This window comes from Nannospalax galili, unplaced genomic scaffold (assembly GCF_000622305.1).
Source record: "Nannospalax galili isolate Female #2095 unplaced genomic scaffold, S.galili_v1.0 scaffold1272, whole genome shotgun sequence".
Classification (NCBI taxonomy): domain Eukaryota; kingdom Metazoa; phylum Chordata; class Mammalia; order Rodentia; family Spalacidae; genus Nannospalax; species Nannospalax galili.
The window spans coordinates 842048-865644 of NW_008332402.1; the positions used below are offsets into that span (position 1 = coordinate 842048).

General features: G+C 38.1%; 1 protein-coding gene across 3 annotated transcripts in view; it reads left to right on the forward strand.

The window, feature by feature from the left end:
• Ttc29 (tetratricopeptide repeat domain 29) overlaps positions 1 to 21741 on the forward strand; it is a 227248-nt gene extending 205507 nt beyond the window's left edge. For all 3 annotated transcript variants that reach the window (XM_017796729.2, XM_029560809.1, XM_008827488.3), the window contains 2 exons: positions 20982 to 21047; positions 21346 to 21741. In XM_017796729.2, the coding sequence (XP_017652218.1) occupies positions 20982 to 21047; positions 21346 to 21380 (101 nt within the window). In that variant the 3' untranslated portion in view covers positions 21381 to 21741. The remainder of the gene's footprint in view (positions 1 to 20981; positions 21048 to 21345) is intronic.
• Positions 21742 to 23597: the final 1856 nt, after the last annotated feature.

The window sequence follows — 23597 nt, forward strand, 5'->3', positions numbered from 1 at the left end:
ATGCCTACCTTAAAAAAAAAAAAACAGAAAGAACACAAATAAAGGATTTAACATTGCAACTCAACACACTTGAAAAGCAACAACAAATGAAACCCAAACCCAGCAGACAAGAAGAAATAACAAAAATCAGGGCAGAAATTAATGAAATTGGAAATAAAGAAAACAATACAAAGAATCAATGGATCCAAGAGCTGGTTCTTTGAAAAGATAAACAAAATTGACAGACTGCTAGCCCAGTTAACCAAAAGAAAGAAATAGCACCTCCAAATCAACAAAATCAGCGATGAAGGAGAAAACATCACAACAGATACCAAAGAGATACAGAACATTAAAAGGGAATACTTTAAAAACCTATACGCTTCTAAATTTGAAAACCTAATAGAAATGCTCAGGTACCTAAAAGCATGGGAACCACCAAAACTAAACCAAGAAGAGATTAACATCTTAAACAGACCCATATCACAAAAAGAAATTGAAACAGTAATACAAAACCTCCCGACTAAAAAAAGCCCAGGACTAGATGGATTTAGAGCAGAATTCTACCAGACATTTAAAGAGGATCTACATCCAATACTACTTAATTTATTCAAAAAGATAGAAATGGAGGGAGAACTCCCAAATTCCTTCTTTGAGACCAGCATCACTCTAATACCAAAGCCAGGTAAAGAAACAATCAAAAAAGAAAACTATAGACCCATATACTTAATGAACATAGATGCAAAAATTCTCAACAAAATACTTACCAACCCCATACAGACACATATCAAAAAGATTATCCACCATGATCAAGTCAGCTTTATTCCAGAGATGCAGGGATGGTTCAATATACATAAGTAAATAAATGTCATAAATCATATAAATGAACTCAAAGACAAGAACCCCATGGTCATCTCAATAGATGCAGAGAAGGCCTTTGACAAAATTCAACATGCATTTATGTTCAAAGACCTAAAGGGAACAGGACTGGAGGGAACATACCTCAACATAATTAAAGCCATATATAACAAACCCACAGCCAACATCATTCTAAATGAGAAAAACTGGAAGCATTCCCATTGAAATCAGGAACCAGACAAGGCTGCCCACTATCCCCACTTCTCTTTAACATAGTACTTGAAACTCTTTCAAGAGCAATAAGACAAGAGAAATAAATTAAGAGTAATAATTGGAAAAGAAGAGATCAAATTATCCCCTTTTGCAGAAGATATGATATGATATCTAAGAGATGCCAAAAATTCCACCAGAAAACTCCTAGAAATGAATAACACTTTCAGTAAGGTGGCAGGTTACAAAATTACTCTACGAAAGTCTGTAGCCTTTCTATATATCAATAACAAGCAACCAAAGAAAGAACATATGGAAACACTCCCTTTCACAATAGCTGCAAAAAAAAAATCTCAGAATAAACCTGACCAAAGACATTAAAGAACTCTAAAATGAAAATTCTAAATCGTAAAAGGAAGAGATTGAGGAAGACATCAGGAGATGGAAGGACCTACCATGCTCATGGATTGGAAGAATTCATATTGTGAAAATGACCATCCTACTAAAAGCCATTTATAGAGTCAATGCAATGCCAATCAAAATCCCCATGACTTCTTCACAGAGTTGGAAAAAAACCATCCTAAGATTCATATGGAAGCCCAAAAGACCTCAGATAGCCAAAGGAATCCTGAGCACTAAGAGCAATGCTGGGGGGATTACCACACCAGACTTTAAACTGTATTACAGAGATATAGTCATAAAAACAGCATGGTACTGGCACAAAAATAGACCCATAGATCAATGAAACAAAATTGAAGACCCAAATATGACTACACACAATTTCAGCCACCTGATATTTGACAAAGGGGCCAAGAACATTCACTGGAGGAAAGACAGCATGTTCAGCAAATGGTGCTGGCAAAACTGGATCTCCACCTGTAGAAAAATGAAATTGAACCCCTATCTTTCACCTTGCACAAAAGTCAATTCCAAATGAATCAGAGAAGCCTGAATCTCTGAAACTGTTAGAAGAAAACATTGGCAATAACCCACAAGATATAGGTGTAGGAAAGGATTTTGTAAACTGAACATCAATAGCTCAGGAAACAAAGTCAAGAGTCAACAAATGAGACCTCATTAAACTAAAACGCTTCTGTACATCAAAGAAGCAACCAAGGAAGTGATAAGAAAACCCACAAAATGGGAGAAAATCTTCACCAGCAACAAATCTGACAGAGATTTAACATCCAGAATATATAACGAACTCAAAAAACAAAAGAATGAAGAAAGGAAGTAACCCAAATAAAAGATGGGCTAAGGAGCTGAGGAGTTCTCAAAAGAACTGAAGATGGCTCAGAAGCATCTTAAAAGGTGTTCAACATCACTAGTAATTAGGGAAATGCAAATTAGAACCACTTTAAGATTTCACCTCACCCCAGTCAGACTGGCTAAGATCAAGAGAACAAATGATACTAAATGCTGGAGAGGATGTAGGGAAAGCGGAACACTCATCCACTGCTAGTGGGGCTGCAAACTGGTTCAACCCCTATGGAAAAGTCCCTTCCCTTCCCTTTCGAGTGTGGAGAACTCTTAAAAAACTACAAATGAACCTACCATTTGACCCAGGTATACCACTCCTTGGCATATACCCAAAGAATTCATCCTATTGCAGAGACACTTGTACATCCATGTTTGTTGCTGCTCTTTTCACAATAGCTAAGAGATGGAAGCAACCTAAGTGTCCCTCAACTGATGAGTGGATAATGAAAATGTGGTTCATTTATACAATGGAGTTTTACTCAGCAGTAAAGAAAGATGAAATCATGAAATTTGCAGGTAAATGGATGGAACTAGAAACTGTTATACTAAGTGAAGTAACACAGACTCAGAAAAAAAAAAAAGATGTATGTTCTCCCTCATACGTGGATCCTAGCACCAAATCTTTATAAGTGAGTATGTACCCAGAGATAACTACAGGAACCAGGATAATGAAAGGGAACCAGGAAGGTAAAGGAAAAGAAAGAATCTGAAAGAGAAGAACAGTAGGAAACAGGTTTTAGTAAGGGAAATATGGATAAAAATGGGGTTATTGTAAGGGGAGCCGGGAAGGAGGGTTATACAAGGAACCTAGGGGATAAAGGGAAAGAAGGAGCTCAGGAGAGGTGGGACCATAGAAGAAGGGTAATTTAGGGAGAAATGGGAAAAACGGGGGCACCTTAAATGGGGAAACCATGGTGGAAGGGTTAGACAATGTGAGAGATAATTGATACCTAGCTAGTTTTAAAAATCCAGAGGGAACCATATTAATTGAACAACCTACTGAAAAATTATACATACAACTAGCTCAAGGACTATAATACATGTCTAGGCAAGGGTTATCTACATAGCACATGGTAATTAAAAGTACCAAACTGGTGGAACTAACCTTCTTGGATGTTTAACAGACATATTTTGAGGCCTATACTAATCTGGTCAGAGGGACTTAAAGGACAGTTTTTGCTCCTTGCCCTCCTAGGTAGGCTAAGCTCCAGGGGACTATGAGCATCTCTCAAAATGTCCTGTAATTGTGGTGGGTCATCTGACCTCTTGATCAAGGAGGCCATGGAGACACCACCAAATGGACTTGAACCAGTTCCAGTCTACAAAGAGGAGGGTCAACACAGAGGAATCGTTTCCTCCATGCTTCCAAGAAAAGCCAGCCATGGTCAAGCAGGAGCTTTGACTTACCATCACATGGACGGAACTGGTGAAAGAAAGGAGCCAGGGGCTCCTCCCAAGCCCATGTGACCCCTGAGGAACAGATCCTCAGACAACCTTAAGAGTAAAAATAAATTTGTTTAACTGGGCCTACTGTATGGTCTTAAACACCCAAAAGGAAAATATAACCAAAGATTAAAGGGATAAATATAATTCTTTAAGAGTCCATGTGTATAGCTAAAAGCTACATAACAAGAAACAATGCCAGACAGGAGATATTTTCCTTTGAGTTATTGGTCAGGGTGGTCCAAAAGACCCCCATACAGTAACCCAGCATAGAATTGGGAAAATGAATAGCAGACCCCAATCTTATCTAAAGGAATTTTATAACTGCTGCTAGATGAGGAAGAGTTGATCTTCCTGAAACAAGGAACTCTAGATAGGCTGACTAGATTCACTGGATGGACAAGCACTGGGGAACAGCTGGGGGAGCCAACAACACAGTGGACAGTAACAGGGAATACAGAGTATATGGGCTCCAGGAGTGGGGGGGGGCGGGTTATGGGAGGGTGCCAATTGGGATGTGGGTATATAGATGAATAAGATTGTTTGCAATGTTCTGTATGAAATAAACACAAAAAAATCAACAAATTTTTAAAAATGAGTTATATTTGAGGAAGAAGCATAAAAATTTGCTCCATGTTAATTAGTAGAGGTGAAACACATTACCATTGAAATCTACCCAGTGATTTTATATCCATGCTCAGGTGGCTCTCAGAAAGTAACCAACTGTGACTAGTAATAATCAGATACATAGAGATTAGAGACACATGTACAAACATCTAAGTGTTAGTAGCATTAAATATGATTTTTTCTGTATGAAACAGTATATTTTAAAATGAAATAGAGATCCTTTTTAAAGGTTAAAACCTCATTCAATTTTATGTCTTATATGCTTTTTACTGAGTTCAATATTGTATAACTGCATTAATTCAAATGTGAACCTAAAATTTTACAGCCAATATTGAAAGAGATGAATCTTTGCTCTGAAAATAGTTATTTATTTGCTGTAATGAAATGTTTCTTCTAATCATGTGGTTATTAAATAAATAATTTTTTAAAATATGTATAAAATAAAATAAGCTGGTGGTGTGGCACATGCCTTTAATCTCAGCACTCTGGAGGCAGAGGGAGATGGATCTCTGTGAGATAGAGGCCAGCCTTGTCTACATAGTAAGTTCCAGGCCAGCCAGAGCTACACAGTGAGACTCTGTCAGAAAGAAAGGAAGAAAGAAAGAAAGAAAGAAAGAAAGAAAGAAAGAAAGAAAGAAAGAAAGAAAGAAAGAGAGAGAGAGAGAGAGAAGGGAGGGGGGAGAGACAGAGAAAGATTATATCAAGAAAGTTGTCTGATAGAAATTATGAACTTAATGAAGGAATTAAGCCAACCCATGGAGACACTTAAGAAAATTAAGTATGGACTATTTTGAAGACATTACACAAGATACTGTAGGTCTAGGAGCAGAAATGTAGGTTTTCAAAACAGAAAAGCCTATAATCTTAAAGTTAAGGAAATGGTAATTATATACCTGAGTTCAAACCACAAAACATTTTTAAATGACTTCTATAGTCTATTCATCAAAATAAATACACAGTCATAAATATGCATATGTTGAGTGCTGAAGTGACATGCTCTAACAAATGAATTTCTGATTTTCAAACTTTTGACACACCAACCATTCTATCAAAGCATCTGAATCCCAGTGGAAACCCCAGCAGGCTGATCCTAAAGTGAGCATCGGCATTTATACATACCCTGTTAAAGGCAGCATTGTTAGAATCCGGGCTTTTTACTGAATTAGACAGTTTTAAGAAACTGTACATAAAAATATCATTTCTTCCCTGAAGACTATTCCCTAATCGAAAGACCTATACTAAAATGGCAGCTTGAGTCCCCAGTGTCCCCCATAGAGACTATGACCCTGTATCCATCTAATTTGATTTCTGCTTCACACTGTTCCCCAGCACCTATATCACAAATGTGTTTTTCTCCCGGTGCATGCTGAGTGACTACCTGTAAAGCAAATGGGGAGTGAATAGGGACTGCCACTTGTGACAACATTATCTAGTCAGCGTGAACCATAACCACTGCTGGAAAAGCATTTCTTCTGTCATTTGGAGTGCAGCTTTGGGAAACACCTTGTCTTACTCATTATTATACACGTGCAATAAAAAACATACTCAGACGAAAGGTTACCCACTGAGCAATTGGTTTGCTACTTGGCTTCTAAGTCTGAAATGCCAGACTAAGTGGCATTCCAGGAGTTTCTGTGTCTTTTTTTTTTTCTCATTGTCTTCACCTTCTGTGAAAAGAAGGTGGCTTGACTTTGAGTGTTGTTTCTCTCATCTATATTTTATGACTAACCCTACACTTGTTATATATAATTTCTGCTTTGTGTAACATAGGAAAAATGTGTGATGCGATGCCCCATGAATTAACAAGAATGTCCGGACAAAAGACAAGTAATCTTTTCAAAATGAATGTTCACGTTAAATATCTTGGATCTTAGGCCTTCTAGGGATTTTTCTTTAATGCAACAGAAGTGCAGCACTTGTGTTTTCAGAAATAGTTTCCTTCAGCACTATTCCCAGCATGTCCAAAGTTATATTACATAAAGGCTTAGTGTGTACATTGGTGTTTTACATCCGAGAGTCTTACTAAATCCTCTTTTGATCAATCTGATATTGAAAAGATCTATATCGATTTCTTCTACACTTGTTTATGGTATTTATTTTGATATATCTAGGATTAAAAGCCAAATTAACAAGTGTAATCAGTTTTCTGGGTGATAGGGAAAAGTCCTCTACCACCTTTAGACACATTCACCTAGGGATGAAAAACAAGTGAAGATGTTGTAATAAATGGATCAACTTATTCAATCACTGAGCATAAAAACATTAGCCCTGGGACAATGTTTTCCTCTAAGCGCTTTAGCTACTGAGTTGCACTTGTGTGGCACCAAGTGATTTGCATTTTTAGAGCAGTTTCATGTCTGCAGTGGAGCTCCAATGAAAACATGAATAAATTGCCTTCTTTCCCCCTTTTTCTGACTTTATGAAGCTGAATCCATTAGGGGCTGAGTTAAAATGTAATGAAATAAAGGCAACAACTGACGTGACGGGAACCCTGGATTAGGTGTCTCGCTAGTCCAAACTCAGTTGCCGTGGCCAACATACCAGATTAATGGTTTTCCGGGAGATCCCTTGAGTATCTGGCTCTTTTGGTAAGTGCTGCATTAGAAATGGCCTCTAAAAGATAAGAAATTAAACAATTAGACATAGAGCAATTAAGAATGAAATAGGCTTCTAGGCAGCAGTTCTTGCCACAAAATCGAATAAATCAACCCGGCTAAACCCAACATGAAACAGTCACCTAAGAGGCTGTGTTACTATTCACCTTCCCTTTGGGAATTCATTGATGCAAAATGAGTAACAGCTGTGTGCATGAGTTGAGCATCCGAACATAGCTGTGTTTGAATCTCCAACAAACCAGTTATCGGCTACGTGAGACTTAAGGATGTTAGCCTCACCAATGGGCTTCCTTATCCCTTGTCTATAATCAAAAGTAATACTATCTACAGTCTACAGTGGTTGAAAGGTTTAAATAAAATGTTAACCACATTCCTGCTCCAAACGTGTTCTCTCTTGGTCCATGGAAACAAATTTTATTTTTACCTCTGTTTTCAAAGCATTCTGAGACTGCAACATCTACTACTGCTCCTTCCCTTGGGCATGCTATTCTGATGCTATGTTAAGCAGTTAACAGAAATTCGAGCCAGGCTATATAAAATAATGATTTGCAAACTTCAACAAGCCAATGAATCACTTAGGATTCTGTTAGAATGCAGATTCTGATTTGCTGTGTCTGGAATAGGGCCTAATATATTCTCTCTCTCTCTCTCTCTCTCTCTCTCTCTCTCTCTCTCTCTTGTGACTCATACTCTCTCTCTCTCTCTCTCTCTCTCTCTCTCTCTCTCTCTCTCTCCTTTCTTGAGACAGTGTCTTAAGTATCCCGGGCTGGTCTTGAACTCGTGTTTGTAGACAAGGATGACCTTGAACTTCTTATCCTCCTGACTTACCCCCTGAGTGCTGAGAGTACAGGTGTGTACCACAGTGCGCAGTCAATGGGTGCTGGAGATGGAACTCAGGGCTTCATGCATGCTAGGCGAGCATTCTATCAACTAAACTGTATTTTCAAGTCTGAAATTCTGCTTCTAGCCAGCTCCAGGTAATATGTGGCTACCTATTTGGAGACTATACTTTGAAGAACAGAAACATTCATCAGCTTGACAATGGTATTTCTTTCTAATTTAATATATCATGGTCTGTCGTTGCTCTTAAAAAAATAAAAAATAAAGAATACCTTGTCAGGAATCAATTAAGGTTTTTTGACTCAGTTTTGGTAAGAAAACTGTTAACAGTTCTCAAAGGAAGAGACATTTCCAGGAAGTACTTTGCTACTGATGGGGGTCCATAGCTACTTAGCTTGTTATACTTAAACTAGATATTATAAACCTATAATATCTTTTCCTTACAAATCTTGCCACATATTGGGATATTCAATTTTTACAAAAACTTTATTTTTTTTATTTTTTGTGATTGTTTAAAATAACATCTAGCCAGGTGTGGTGGTGCACGCCTTTAATCCCAGCACTCAGGAGGCAGAGGCAGGAGGATCTCTATGAGTTCAAGGCCAGCCTGGTCTACAGAGTGAGTTCCAGGACAGCTGGGGCTACAGGGAGACCCTGTCTCAAAAAGACCAAAAAAATAAAATAAAATAAAATAAAACATCTAATTAACAGATGTGTTTATGTATAAATTGTGGTGGCTTCAGACACATATTTAGTTCCAAACTCATCAGGTTATATAAATTTAGTGATATGGTGATCAGTCAGAACTCAAGTAGGTAGTTTTTTTTTTGTCTCCTAAATATTTCTCTATTCTAAAATAGCCTATCATGAAAGAACACAAATGTGTATTTTCCAAACCCTATTATTTCTTAAATAAACTAGAAAGAAATCTAAATCTAGCTAGTAAACTTTGATGTCATATTAAGATTTCACATAATTTGGCCAGGGAAAGTTAAACTTTAGGAATGAAAATGAAATGGTTCTTGCTTTGAAATGATTCATTCTTAAACTTCAGGGAAATACAGAGAACAGGTTTTCAAAGTAATGTTCCAATTAGGGACAGACTTTCTCATTTTCAGATAACAAATGTTGATTTGAAAATCTTTTAATTTTTTTTGAAGAAAAATAGCTAAAATGAAATGTGCATGGTAAAATATAAAAACAAAAACAATAACCAACATACATGCTTAATCTTTGAGTCAACCTACGTTGTCACTTAGCACATAGTATAAGAATCATATCAGACTAGAGTGTACCAGCCCCATTTATCCTCTCCCATCCTTTGCACTATTGTTATTATGTATTTGACTTTTACTTGTCTTAGGAATCTCACACTATGATGTGTATGTATGTAATATATGCATATGCCTGTTTGTGCATGTGTGCATGTATGTGCGTGTATATTATGTATACGTGCATGGAGAGGCCAGAGATCAATATTGATTGTATTCTCTATTGACTGCCACTTTGTTTGTTTGTTTGTTTGAGACAGGGCCTCCCTGTATACACAGTTGGCCTGGAACCTATGTAGACCAGGCTGGCCTTGATCTCACAGAGATCTGCCTGCTTCTGCCTCTCAAGTGCTAGAATTAAAGGCATACACCACCAGACCCGACCACTTTATTTTTTTGAGACAGGGTCTCTCACTGAACCCAGAGCTCACTGATTCAGTGAGGCTGGCTGGTCAGGGAGCTCTGGAGATCCACCTGTCTCTGCTCTCCTAGCACTGGATTTTAGACACACACTGCAATGCATGGCCTTTTACATGGGTTCTGGGATTCAAATTGAAGTCCTCAAGCTTGCCCTCAAGAACCTTACCAACTGAGTCATCTCCCCAGACCCTGGTTTTATAACTTTCATTTAAATAGTCAAATGGCATTTAAAGAAATTTAGTATGGGGTTGGAGATATGACTAAGCAGTTAAGAGCACTGGCTGCTCTTGCAGAAGACCCAGGTTCGAATCCCAGCTCCCACATGTCAGCTAATAATCATAGCTTCAATTCCAAGGGATCTGACACCTTCTGCCCTCCTTGGGCACTGCACAACATGGATACACTTACAAACATGTAGGTATAACATTCATACCCATAAAATAAAAATAAGTAAATAAATAAGAAATGCAGTACATTTTTAAAATTCCTTTAAAAAATTTTTTTACTTTTATTTTTTGTCTACATGTGTTTTGCTTGCATGTATGTAAGTGCACCATGCGCATGCAATGCCCATGGGGACTAGAGAGGGTGTTGGATCCCATGGAATTGAGTTACAGATGGTTGTTAGCCATCATGTGAGTGGTGAGAACCAACCAGTATACTTTTCCCTATGCTTGGCACTTCTGATACTTACCGATTCTTTGCCAGTCCAGATTTCCACTAGGCATCAATATCCTGCCTGCGGACTTTGTCTCTGGTGTAGGTCAGCCTCTGTCTATTTGAAAATGTCATTTTCTAAACTTCTTTTTTGAAAGATTTTTTTCACTGGGTACAGAAGTCTAAGATTAATGGGGTTTTTCTTTTTTCTTTCTTTTCTCACTGGTTGAAATTTCTTTAGCTTGGGTGGCTTTGTTGACCGTCTTCTATCTGTGTGTTTATGAAGTTCATCAATTTTGAAAATTTTTCATCTGTTATTTCTTAAACTGTTTTTCAATTATGCCTCCATCTCCTCCCAAAATTCCAACAGCCTGTGTACCATACTTGCCCTTATATACAGTTTCAGTTTCATTGTTTCATCTGACATCAACCATCATCTAAAAATGTTCAATAAAAAAATTCCAGACATGAATTCTTAGGGCTTTTTTCTTTTCTTTTTTTTTTGTTTGTTTGTTTGTTTGTTTGTTGAGACAGGGTCTCCCATTATCTCCTGCTGGTCTGGAACTTGCTATGTAGATCAGGCTGGCCTTGATCTTACAGAGATCTGCCTGCCTCCTGAGTGTTGGGATTAAAAGCGTGTGCCACCACTCCTGGCAATTCTTGGGTTTTTTTAATTGCCCAATATTCTCAATAGTGTGATGAAATCTCACACTGTCCTACTCCATTCTGCCTGGGACATGAATCATTCTTATGTTCAGCAAATCCATTCTGCATACACTACCCACCTATTTAGTCATTTGGAATATACAGGGTCAACACTACCCATGTGTCAGGTAACTATGGGGGTCAGGGAATGAATCCTCTAGACAAGGGAAAACAGCCATGCTGGACTGCTTGAAGCATCCTGTAGTTCATAGAACATGTTATTATTTTAGCTCTTCTTATTTTGAGTTCTTTCTACCAGTCTGTCTTCATATTTACTAATTTTTTATTGTGCATTTCATATCTCTAAACATTCTAAATGTCTAAAATATAGTTATAATAACTGTTTTAATGTCTGTTTAATCCTAATAACCATGTCAGTTGTAATTCCACTTTGATTCATTGATTTTTCTCTTTATTATATCTCTTTTTTTAACTTATAATTTTTGCCTGGATAACACACATTATAAATACCTATTTATTTATTTACTTATTTATTTATTTATTTATTTATTTATTTGAGCTGGATAGTTTTCTAGTCCCATAAACATTCTTGAGCTTCAGCCTGAGATGCATTAAAGTTACCTAGAAGCAATTTGATCCTTTGAAGACTTAATTTTATGATCTGTTATATAAGGTCAGAGTGAGGTCTAGTGTTGAGGTAACTGTTCACAACTGAGGCAAAACCCAATGCCCTGTGGAGTTTGAAGTTTCCTGATATAGCTCTTGAAAGCAGATAGTATTTCCAGCTTCCTGTACACGCCATGAACTGTTTATTCATGTCCAAGTAGCATTTTCTTTGTCCGGCCTCAGGTTAGAGTCTCTGATCTCTACTTGGGTAAATATTTGAAGTTTACCTCTGCAGCTCTTCAACAATTTTACTCTCCGGCTCTTTCTTCTCTGACACCCTTGTCTCAGTCAGTTTGGGCTACTATGTTACCTATAAAGATTACCTTAATCTCTTTGGTTTAAATGATAAATATTGGTTTCTTACAGTTTGAAAGTTAGGAAAGCTGAGGTCAGCATACTTAGCATGGTCAGTTTCTACTGTAACTTCACATCTGTCTCCTGTTTTTTTTTTAGAAAAAACATTTTTTTCTTTTTTTTTAATTTTATGTGCATGAGTGTTTTGTAGAAACATATGGAAGTATATCATATGCATGCCAGTGCCCAAGGAGGCCTGAAAAGGGTGTCTGATTCCCTGGAACTGGAATTAAGAACAGTTGTTTGCCACCATGTGGGTGCTGGGAACCAAACCCATGTCCTCTGAAAGAAAATCAGCTGCTGAGCCATCTCTCTAGCCCTGCCTGTCTTTTTGTACAAATTCACTAATCTGTTCATGGGGCTCCACCCTCCAGATCTAATTACCTCCCAAAGGCCCCACCCACTACAGCCTTCACATTGAAGAATAAGCCATCAGCATAGGAATTTGAGGGAACACAGACCTTCAGTTCATGGTGGCACTAGTTGTAAACGCCAGTTAGTTTGGTATCCCAAGACTCTCGGTCCCATCTCTTCACCTCAGGAGTTTTGCCAGGCTCCAGCTGAGCCTTCCTTCTCTGAAACATGGCCTAGAAGCTTCCCCTAAGAAGGAAACCTAGGCAACTGTAGAGTGCAAGTAGCTTGTCTCCTGTCTCTCAAGAATTATTGTTGTTGATAACCAGTGTCTTCCGAATTATTGGTTTTTACATTTTATTCAGGTAGTGGTGTTATTTTCCAAGGAGGAGGCTCAGGAGAGAGGGTAATCTGATGTCTGTTAGTCCATCTTGACTGGCAGGGGGGAAAGTACAGGACTTGTTCTACAATGACAAGAGAAATGAAAAGACTGAGATAAGACGTAAATGCTATGGTTATCTCAAAAACATGTGGTGTCAAAATAGATGGATGAACCTGGGTCAGGGCTCATCAAAGTTTGTATGTTGGGGGAGATAGCTCAGAGGTTAAGAGTGCTTGCTTTTGCAGAGGACCTGAATTTTGTTCCCAACATTCACATTAGGCACCTTAAAACCACATATAACTCCAGCTCCAGGGGACCCAACGCCCTCTTCTGGCCTCTACAGGAGCCTGCATTCATATGGGCATATATGCGTGCAGACACATACACATAAATTTAAATTTTTTTAATTTTTTTAAGTTTGTAAACCTCAAAAAATAAATTCTATGAAATTCTGTCTTGATAAAACATTACAGTGGAGCTGGAGAGATGGTTCAGGGGTTAAGATCACTGGCTGCTCTTCCAGAGGACCTGGGTTTGGTTCCCAGCATCCACATGGTAGCTAACAACTGTCCTGTGACTCCAGTTCCACATAATCCAACACGATGCCTTCTGACCTCCACAGGTATTGTACACACATGGTGCACTTGTATATATGTAGGCAAAACACTCATATACATAAAAATAAATTAATTAATAAGTATTGTAAGGTTTCATCCCAGTCTAATTCCATTCTATTTATTTCAAATAGTGATGCTTAAGGGGGGAAAAGTATAACTTTGAATAGTGTATATTTCTAATCTTCACAAAAATTTTAATAGGCTTCAAATATCAACAAATACCCTTAGAGAAGGAAATACTGCATATTAGAACCTAAAATATGAAAAATCCATATTAGTTTTTGACATTTAGAAGAGTCTACCCAAACCTGAAAGACCTCTCCAAACTTAAAGTTTATATCTTGCTAGGTATGGTGGTACACACCCTTAATCCTAGCACTCAGGAGGCAGAGACTGGAGGATCTCTGTGAGTTCAAGACCACCCTGGTCTACATAGTGAGGTCCAGGCCATCTGGGGCTACATAGTGAGACTCTATCTCAAAAAACAACAACAATAACAAAACCACAAAAGTTTATATCTCGATTATTACATATATTACATATAGAATTATTGTGGTAATTTCTACATCAAAGTAAAGCTAAAACAGATTAATTTTTATTGTAAAACAAAAAAAAAGAAAGTAGGAAAACATTCTAAAAAAAAATTTTTTTTGTCTCTGAGACAGGGTCTCCCTGTAGCCCCACCTGTTCTGGAACTCACTATGTAGACCAGGCTGGCCTCGAACTCACAAAGATCTGTCTGCCTCTGCCTCCCAAGTGCTAGGATTAAAGACGTGTGCCACCACGCCCAGCTCTAAAAATATTTTTGTGCAGTAAAAATAACTGTAATTTCAGGTTTTGGTACATGAAATTTCTAAAAATACATGATAAGGTCATGAGTGACAAGAAAATATTCAAGAAGAGGGAAGGAGGGAGGGACAGAGGGAAGATCAAATCATAAGCCTGAAGCAAATGTATTGACACTTAAGCCATGCTTCACAACTGAATTTTTGCTGAAAAACAACCACTTTCATTTGTCATTATTCTCTCTCTCTCCCTCCCTCCCTCCCTCCCTCTTCCTCTCCCATCCCCCTCCATGTCCCAATAACTGCCTTCAGCTTGTAGCATGAATAACAGGCTCACTTGTTTTTAGGCTTCTCATTTAGGGTTTGGGTTCAGTTAAAGAGAGTCACCAGGAGACCAGTGGTCAGTGGTCAGATTGGGTTGTTCCTCTGCCCCTCACTTCTGCTCAGGTCTGAAAACTCTGACATACTGTAATTGCTGCTTCTGGATTCTATCAGGTGGTCATTCCATCAGGTGCTTACCTTTTCTCAATCTTTGTCTCTCACTCTCTCCTATAAGGGTGATAATGGGATAGCATCTTTTTATGGTTAGTCCCTAGGGCCCTTGATACCCCTTTGTACTTCCTGAGCCCTGCCTTCATCTCTTAATACTTCATTAAAGGGTCTTCAGAGCCCTACACGGGCTATCTGTTTCTATCTGACTGAACTCCTCTATCTAGTGGAGAGGCTAAAAGCAAACAAATATGAGAAATATTCAGAAACTTCCACATGCTGAAAAGTTCAGTTGATTAGAGAACAGTGGTAAGGGGCAAAATTAGTGTCTGGCTGTGTTCCAGGATCACAGCCTGGACCCCTGACCAGTCATTTCACACTCCATCAGCTACAGAGAAGACCCTGTCAAAAAACATTGACGTCTATGTGAAGCTATCACTATTTCTGAAATTGTAATTCAAATATAGATGCAGTCATCTCAGAGCCACCTTTGCTCCCAGAGAACAACTTTTATACTATGATTCTAATAAAAATTATATAAATGTTATTGTAAATAATAAAGCCCTAATTGTTGATATCTTTTCCAAAGACATGTTTTCATTTCATTACTTACTTGTGACTAATTCATATTTAAAAAAGTGTTAAAAGTCAAGCTTACCTTAACAGGCTTTATATTGCTGATGGGATTTAAAGTTTATAAAACACGTAACCCACTAAAACTATTTAACTGTTATGATTAAATAAGTGAGACTATACTATCACTGTATAAAGAATAAATATAAAAATACTGGAAGTGTTTTTTCTGATTACTAAATGTGAATGGAAAATTTTCAGTTTATATATATATATTTCCTCAAAAAACAACCAAAAACTATTCTGTTCAAGATTTTAGCCTTTGTAAAGCAATGTTGGAATCCAGGCAGTACAGATGCACTATTATCTTAACCTGGTTCACTAGCTTACTTTCACTGTGTTGATTTTATGTGATTTCAATGCATGTTGGGGGAAAAGAAAGAATTCTATTTTTTCCTGAGAAGTCAGTTTCTAAGACCTTTTACTATCAGTGAAAAGAAGGTACCATTTCCACTGAAATTAAATCTGTGGCTTTAAATAAAATGTGCTGAAATACAAAAGTAAAATATCTTCTCCACTTCAGTAATGGCAGAATACTGATATCCCCCAGAAGATACAGCATTTTTATATATAGTATTTGTTCTTAATCAGCTTCATAAAGCATAATCTGAGTTTTATTTTTTAACAAAACCTTTTGAGATATTTTGATAAGGTCAACAGAAAGCATAGCCTTTTAACATTAGGTGATCAACTTTTTGACAATGGCAGAGCCAGCATAGCTAATGGAATAATAGCCTGCAGGGTCCAGCTAAATATGATATACGAATGTAATCAACCTCTGTGATGACTATTCAAAAGTAATCCCTTTAGCTTTGAACTGCAGCATATATTTCAACAAGGCAAAAGCCATAAGAAGAAATTCTCTGCAGACCACACTGATACAATACAGCCTTCATACCCTGCTCTCTGGGTTTCGTGCTTATACTGAGTTTCAAATTTAAGATAATGACTACTGTATATTCATGCGAACATATAACAATACTTTTGATTTGTTGTGGAAAGGTTGAATCCATTACCAGGGGTCTCGTCTATAAACCCTGACACAACCTTTACACTTGAGTTATTATTTACCCTTTTCTAGAATAAGGCCACTAAAAATGTTTTGTATGTACAAAATTATAAAAATTCATTCACGTATCCAGGGATCAAACTGCCAGGGAGTTGTCTCTTCCATTTCGGTTCAAACTCATGCATAGATAAGATCTTCAGAATTCTCATTTATATGTAATACCGTACTATATGAAGATTAGGCACCATGGCTTTCAAGTAAAAGGATGAAACAGTAAGCTGACTGCAATCCAGCATTGGCTGGCTTGTTCTATCACTGTATAGACCGAGGGATGGTGTAAATGAGAGCCTTTCACTGCCCACTTGAGAGTTTGCCATTTGAGGATGTCTTCACTGTTAGCTATAGAGAGCCGCTCGTGGAAGATCATATGACCAAGTGTCACACTGCAGATTTTTATAGCTTTCCATGGGCCCCTTGCTGGGGTATTATTGATCCAGTCTTCCAGCTTCTTTGAAGTCTTAGTGATTAAACATCTCAAATTGTACCCTAAATCAGACTTACAGGACAACACCTAAATCAGAACCGAACATGAGTGCTTTGGTAATAATGGAACCAAGATTTACCCATTGTGTGGAGTTCACCTTGTTTTAAGTAAATAGATGATCAGAACACCCCAATGATAAGTTTGTGTTCCCATACACAAATTAACCACTGCCAGGATTTTATAGCACAGACGGCATGGAAATGTTGTGTTCAACTAGTACTTATGGCCCAGTGGAGTGGAAGATTAGCAGCATACATCACTATTCTTATCAGAGAATCTGCATGGAAAATAGTCCAGAATAAACATCATCTATCCTCAACATCTGGGAGATAGGCACTAAAAATTATTTGAGACCAAAGTTGGAAAACCTATGGAAGATTTCCTTAGCTTAAGGTACTCTTTCATCGTGTCCAAGACACCAGCGGAGCATGACATGTGGCTGGAGACACAGCTCAGTAGAGTGCCTGCCTGGCATGCCCAAAGCCCTGCCCCAGTACCACATAAACCCACCATGGTGATGCATACCTATGACCCCAGCACTTGAGAAATGGAAACAGGAGGTTCAGGAATTGGGGCACATCCTTGGACTTGTAGCAAGCTCAAGGCCAGTCTGGGATACATGAAACACTGTCAAAAAAAAAAAAAAAAAAAAAAAAAAAAAAAAAGCATAAACATACACAAAAACCTGTATTAGTGTGGGATACAGTCTGGGATATAGTGTGGTAGCCCAAAAATATTTAGGCATTTCCCATACAATGAAAACATTCAACTGAAAAGCCAAAAGAAGCTCTTATCTAAAGAATTGCAGGGTGTATTAGTTCAGAGAAGGGGTATGTTCCTACTGCAGAGAATCCCCCAAAATACAGTAGCTCAAGAATATGGGGATTTGTTTCTCTCTTAAGTGGGCATTCTCCATGAGCATTCTACAGGGATAAGAGAACCTCATGGGTACTTGGCGGTGGTGACTTCCTGTCTTACCGATCTACGCCCCCAACACTGTAGCAGAGCTTCTCAAGCTTGTGCCGTTACAATGGCTTTCTGTAGGGTGAGGAAGAACTTGCTGTTGTGTGCATTGCTACATGCTGAGCAGTCCTGGCCTCTACCTGACTGATGCCAGTAACACTTCCTTCTATCAGTTGTAACAAGAAAAACATCTCCAGACATTTCCAAATGTCTTGGTGGGTGGGGAGGGAATCACCTTTCCCCAGGTTGAGAACCATTGCATGAAAGTGTTGTTATTACTTTCATATCAGAATCTGAATGGTAGAGATTGTCACATCTAAGACTGAGGAAAAGGAAAAATTCAAGGAGGAGCAAATGTCCAGTATCTGACACTAGACTTATATGCAGAACATACAACTCTACCCATGTCTGTTGCTGAAAACTTAGTCACTGGACCTCTATTAAATATTTATACGCAGATAAAAGTAATCTACTAGGAAGCTAAGTGTTGTGGTTTGAGTGTGAAATGTCCCCATAAGTTCATGTGTTTGAACACTTTATCCCCAGCTGGTGATGCTGTTTGAGAAAGTTGTGGAACCTTGAGGAAGTGGAACTTTGCTGGAGGAAGTGAGTCACTAAGGGCAGGCCTTGAGGTGTTACAGCCTGGCCCCATGTCCTATCTACTTTCTGTTTCTTGACTACAAAGAACAATGTGACCTGTCACCTTGCACCCTGCTCTTCCCTACCATAATGAACTGTAGCCTTTCTTAAACTGCAAGTCAAAGTACACCATTTCCTCCCCTTAACTTGCTTCTTCGGGTATTTGATCACAACAACCAGAAGAATAACAAATACACACAGTAACCTGCTAAGTGGGAAGCAAAGGGAATTGCTGGAGCCATGCTTTGTGCAGACAGGAAGGGGAGAGACCCAGGGAAGAAAGTAAAGGATGTAACTTTAGATGGGAGTGCAGGTCCATAGTGACAGGAGTGAAAGAGGGTGAACAGAACACATGCAGGTCTAGGAGTCATTCTTACAACAGAACTTGAAGAACAGGCAGAAAGTTGGATTTCACTACGGCTAGAGTTTGTCAGGTGACAATGGGAAAGAACAAAACAGGCAAGCCTCTGTGCAAGGGAGTGACCATAAAGCTTAACTGTATGAAGAAAGCAGAGAAAATGGCAAAATGTGGAGGAATGATGGCAAGGTGGTAGAGCTGTAGTCCCAGTGGAACAGAAAGGTGTCCTGCATTGGGATACTAAAGGGAGAGATCCCGAAAGATAAAGATAGATGTTGACACTGGAAACAGATTGAGAGGGCCTTACATTGACTGGTAAGGTCAGGTCTAAGTACAACCAAGGGAAATAATAGCCAAGTGGAGTGAAGGGCAAGATCTAAGAGAACAGGAGCTCAAGGAATTTGGGCACAAAGTGGAATGATCCACATGTCTGTTGAAACAACTAAAGAAAATAACAGTAAAGTGGTAAAAGCCAATGATGAACAAACCATCCCAGCTGTAGGGAGATAGCACCAAGCATGAATGATTAGTTGCATGATCTGAGGTTTAGGAAGAGAAAGAGAGAGGGTTAATGTTCTGAAAGAACAACATTTTGAGGCCATCTACCCATCTCTAGAGCCAGTAGTAATAAGAATGAAAAATAAAGCAAAAAAGGTTTCTGGGCTCTAAGAGAGCCAAACTTCTATTAAAGCAGGAAAGCAAAGAGTTCCTCAGGGGACAAGGTGAAGACATAGAGTATGGTACTGATAGTAGCCCAAGTATTCCATTTCCTAAATTCAAAATAGGATTCAGGAAATAAGGGTTGTTAGATTTAGGAGGTCAGAAAAAGGAAGGGGTTTAAAGTTTAGAAATAAGAGTCAGAGCCAGACCTGCAACAGGCAAGGAATGGGTTCCCAGGATCTAAGGAGCCCCAGCAAAGGCCGAAATGTTCTTCTTCAAGGAATGATTATCTACATTGAAATGGGGGGTAGTTTTGACTTATATGGGGACTATGCTGCACACAGCTGCAAGAGTTAACTCCATGGCAGGGTCTGGTGTCCTTGAAGGTCTCCCAAGATTGTTTTCTCAAGTAGTCGGGTGAGTTACCTATAGCACTAAAGGAGACAGATGGGCTCCATGAACAGCCTCTCTCAGTCCAGGGAGCGACCTGTTGATAGGGCTTGAGCAGTACCAAGCTGGAGGAAGACCAGGCTGCCAATTTAGAGCCAGTTAGACATGCTAAGGGATTTATGGCTTTGCCTAATGAGATGTGTGGCTCTTCTGCAATTCACACATTCTATCAAGGGTCACCTGAAAACTGTCATAGTCAGGGATGGAGCATCTTATTAGATTGGTCCCAGTGGATTCAAATCAAAATCAAGAGACCAAATATGAAAGTTAACTAGCAAACTCTCTCTCTCACACATTTGACATGTTTGACTTCATAATTTGGGTAATTTATATTGCTCTCTAAATTAACATCAGTTCTGAGTATTGTTTTAACAAGTCATCTTAACAGCAACAGTAGCCTATCCAGTTGTTATTTTTTTATATCACAAGAATTCTTTGGGCTTGGCTGGATATCAGCCAGGTGATCTAAGTCTTACTCAGATGACAAATTGGCAAATTTGAAGGGTCAAAAACAGATTTTCTCACACTCTAGATCCTTGGTGGGGCTGGCAGGAAGGCTAGGGCTCCTAGAGCACTCATACATGGCCACCCAGCATGGCGGCCCTGGGGTAGAAGAACTTCTCATACATTTACTTGCTTTCTCAAAAAGAAGTATCCTAAGACAACCAGGTGAAGGATGCAGGGCCTTTTCTGACCTAGCCTTGGAAGTCATACAGCTAGTCACTTGCATCTGTTGAGTTTAAAAGCCTGAAGACTAGCTCAATTTTAAGAGATGAAATATATTGTGCTTCTTAATAGAGGACTGTCTATTAAGTCACACTGTCGAAGCAGGTAGAATGGAAGACATGGTTGTGACCATCTTTGGATTACATAATCTGCCCTAGTGGTATAGATGCCCTTATCATTTAGGTGATAAAGACTGGCATCCCTGGAAAAGCATTCCTAGGTTCAAGCTCAAAATAACTATAAACAGAAGAAATGGCTCAGAGCTTAAGAGCATTGGTTACTCTTGAAGAGGACCTGGGGTTCGCTTCCCAGCAACCACATGGTAGCTAACAATGGCCAGTGACTCCAGTTCCCTGGGATCCAATGCCCTCTTCTAGCCTCTATAGGTATTGCATGAGATGGGTGTATTACATACATGCAGGCAAACACTCATACACATAAAATAAAACTAAATAAATAACTATAAATTGTGTTCAGGATGCAACACTGAATTTGTGTATTTTTTTCTTTAGAGGAGTCTAGAAGAGTCACAGGAGATAATATACATGAAAACGAGAACATGAAGAAGAAATCAGAAGGTACTAGTTGAATAAAAACTTTCTACTAAGTTCCAGCTTTGTCTGAAATACAAAGTGTAATCTTCTTTCTCAGTCTCAAGAAAAACAGTTTAACCTGGCACTTGATAAACGAATAATGAAGGGGCGCTCTTAAAACACCACAGATTTACTTTTAAATATCATATACTTAAGTATTTTAATATGCATAAGTATTTTTAATCACAAAGCTGTGGTATAAAATTATAGAAAGTAAAATCTCTTTCAAAGCAAGTTTTTTTAATGTCTGACACAATTGATTTTTTAATTTGTTTTATTTCAGATCTCCAGATAATCAAAACAATGAAACTTAAATGACTCACCACCAAAGAAAGAAGAAATTTAGCATGTAGCCTTAGACTTCATTCACATGACAGGAATATGTAACAGATAGTATAGTTATTAAAAAATGATAGGACTGTTTAATTGGATTTTGTATTGTAGTGTACTGTTGTAAATTTAATCTAAAACATTAAATCCACAAAAATAAAATACATCTCAAACACCTAGAAAGATCAACAATTACTCATAAAATAAACTGTAAAATCTCTCCTCTTACCCACTATGCCATAAGAAGTAATGGTATCACAAAATAAAATTTTAATTGCTTCTGATTATAAAACAGGTACAAGCAAAGAAAACTTCATGATGAATAAATGTAAGATAATATTAACTAAAATTCCAGGGAAAACTTTCAGCATAGATTAAAAGCTTATAAATAATAAATGTGATTGTGTTACTAAATACTGTTCAGTTTGCTTTATTGATATAAAAATATATACAAGTGTTTTATGAGCATCTGTGATACTTTGTTAGCCAATACCATGCAACCTACTTTTAGGCAGGTGACATAATGTAGCTATGTCAACTTAGGAAGTCTAGGGAAATCCTTCAGTCTTAGAAACCTTTGCTAATAAGTTTTGCAATGAGAAGATACAGCTCAGCTGAGATGGTTACATGTGGAATTTCTGGAGCCTTTGGGGGGAATCCATAAATTTAGCACATTATCAAGAATGAATATTTTTATTTCCATTAAACTGTCAGAATATACTTTAATTCTGGTTACTTTCCATGCTTTGCATTTGAAGAGCAGAGACTAATCCTGGAATGCCACCTTGCTTTCTAAGGAACAGAGAATGAAGTATCCACCCAAGAAGCAGATTCGGAAACAATGTGGTAAATACGATTCAGTGTCCACACACAAAATAAAAGGAAAAAAAAAGAAAATCTTAGGTAAGGCATATGAGGGGAAAATGGACTCTTGTGCTGTCTATTCAACCAACAAAGCCAATTTCCACAGTATGTCGATTCTTGGGTTATGGCTTGTAGTACTTGAAAGTTTCCATGAGTTGTTTTGCCCTAAAAATATAATTTAAGTGTGATACTCAGTCTATAAACCAATTCTAGATGTCTGACTTTATATAGCTAGAGAATACAAAATATTACTATGAAGTCTTAAGGATGAAGAAGTGTTAGGTAAAGTAGTTAAAGATCACTGAGAATAGACCTTCCTTGAAAATAATCAGGTCTTCTTTTTCCAAAAATGTCCTACTTGCTCTGGGAACATTCACCTTAAAGGGTGATGCTGTCCAGAAATAGACAAACAGGCTTGTAAACCAGGAAAAAAAACATAAAAAGCCAAATTTATATCAAAAATTTAAAGATTTTAAATGGGAGAAGGATGGACTACTTAATGGGTGTTCCAAGACCCCTGGTTATCTCCACAGTAACTATAGGACAACAGAACCGGCAGAGAGCAATATTGCTTTACTCACAAGTTGGGGTACTCCTTCTAAGCAAAATCAAGGCCAGGAACAGAATTAACAACCACCACAACATAAGTGACTGTGTTAGAAAAGTTGATTAAATAAAACGGAAAGACACTAGGCAAGGCAGTACACATTTGTCATCTCAGTAATCAGGGGGCAGGCCAAGAAGATGGCTGTAAGTAAAGGCCAACCTGGTCAACATAGGGAATTCCAGGCCAGCCTAGGCTACATAGTATGAAAACCTACTTCCAAAGACAAAAATAAAATAATTTTTAATAAAATGAAATTGAGATCTTAATGATAAAAAACAGCAAAACAAAGTTACTGTGCATAAAACGCCAATAAAATGTTTAGACTTTAATAAAGAGGAAGATGAGGGAGAGCAAAACAATGAGGGAAACACAACCTAATAGTGAAAAAGGACAAAGTGTAGCAGGTGATTCCGAGAAGAAAGAAAATGCAAAAGATAAAACATAAAAAAGCGTAGCCAAGCTGACCACCTGTGCATGACTGACAGGGCGCAATGTGACCACCACTAGGGAAGACAGTGTGACCGTTCCTCAACATAGTAAATATCAAATTACGATAAGATCCAGCAATTCAACATCTATGTACACTCTCAAAAAAATTAAAAACAGGCAGGTGGCATAAGCCTAAAACTCTAGCAGTAGAGGATTTAGAGAGAAGGATCCTCGCTGGTCAGTCAGTCTAGCCGAAACGGTGAGTTCCAGGTTCAGTGACTGTAATGAGATGAGTTACAGTTCAC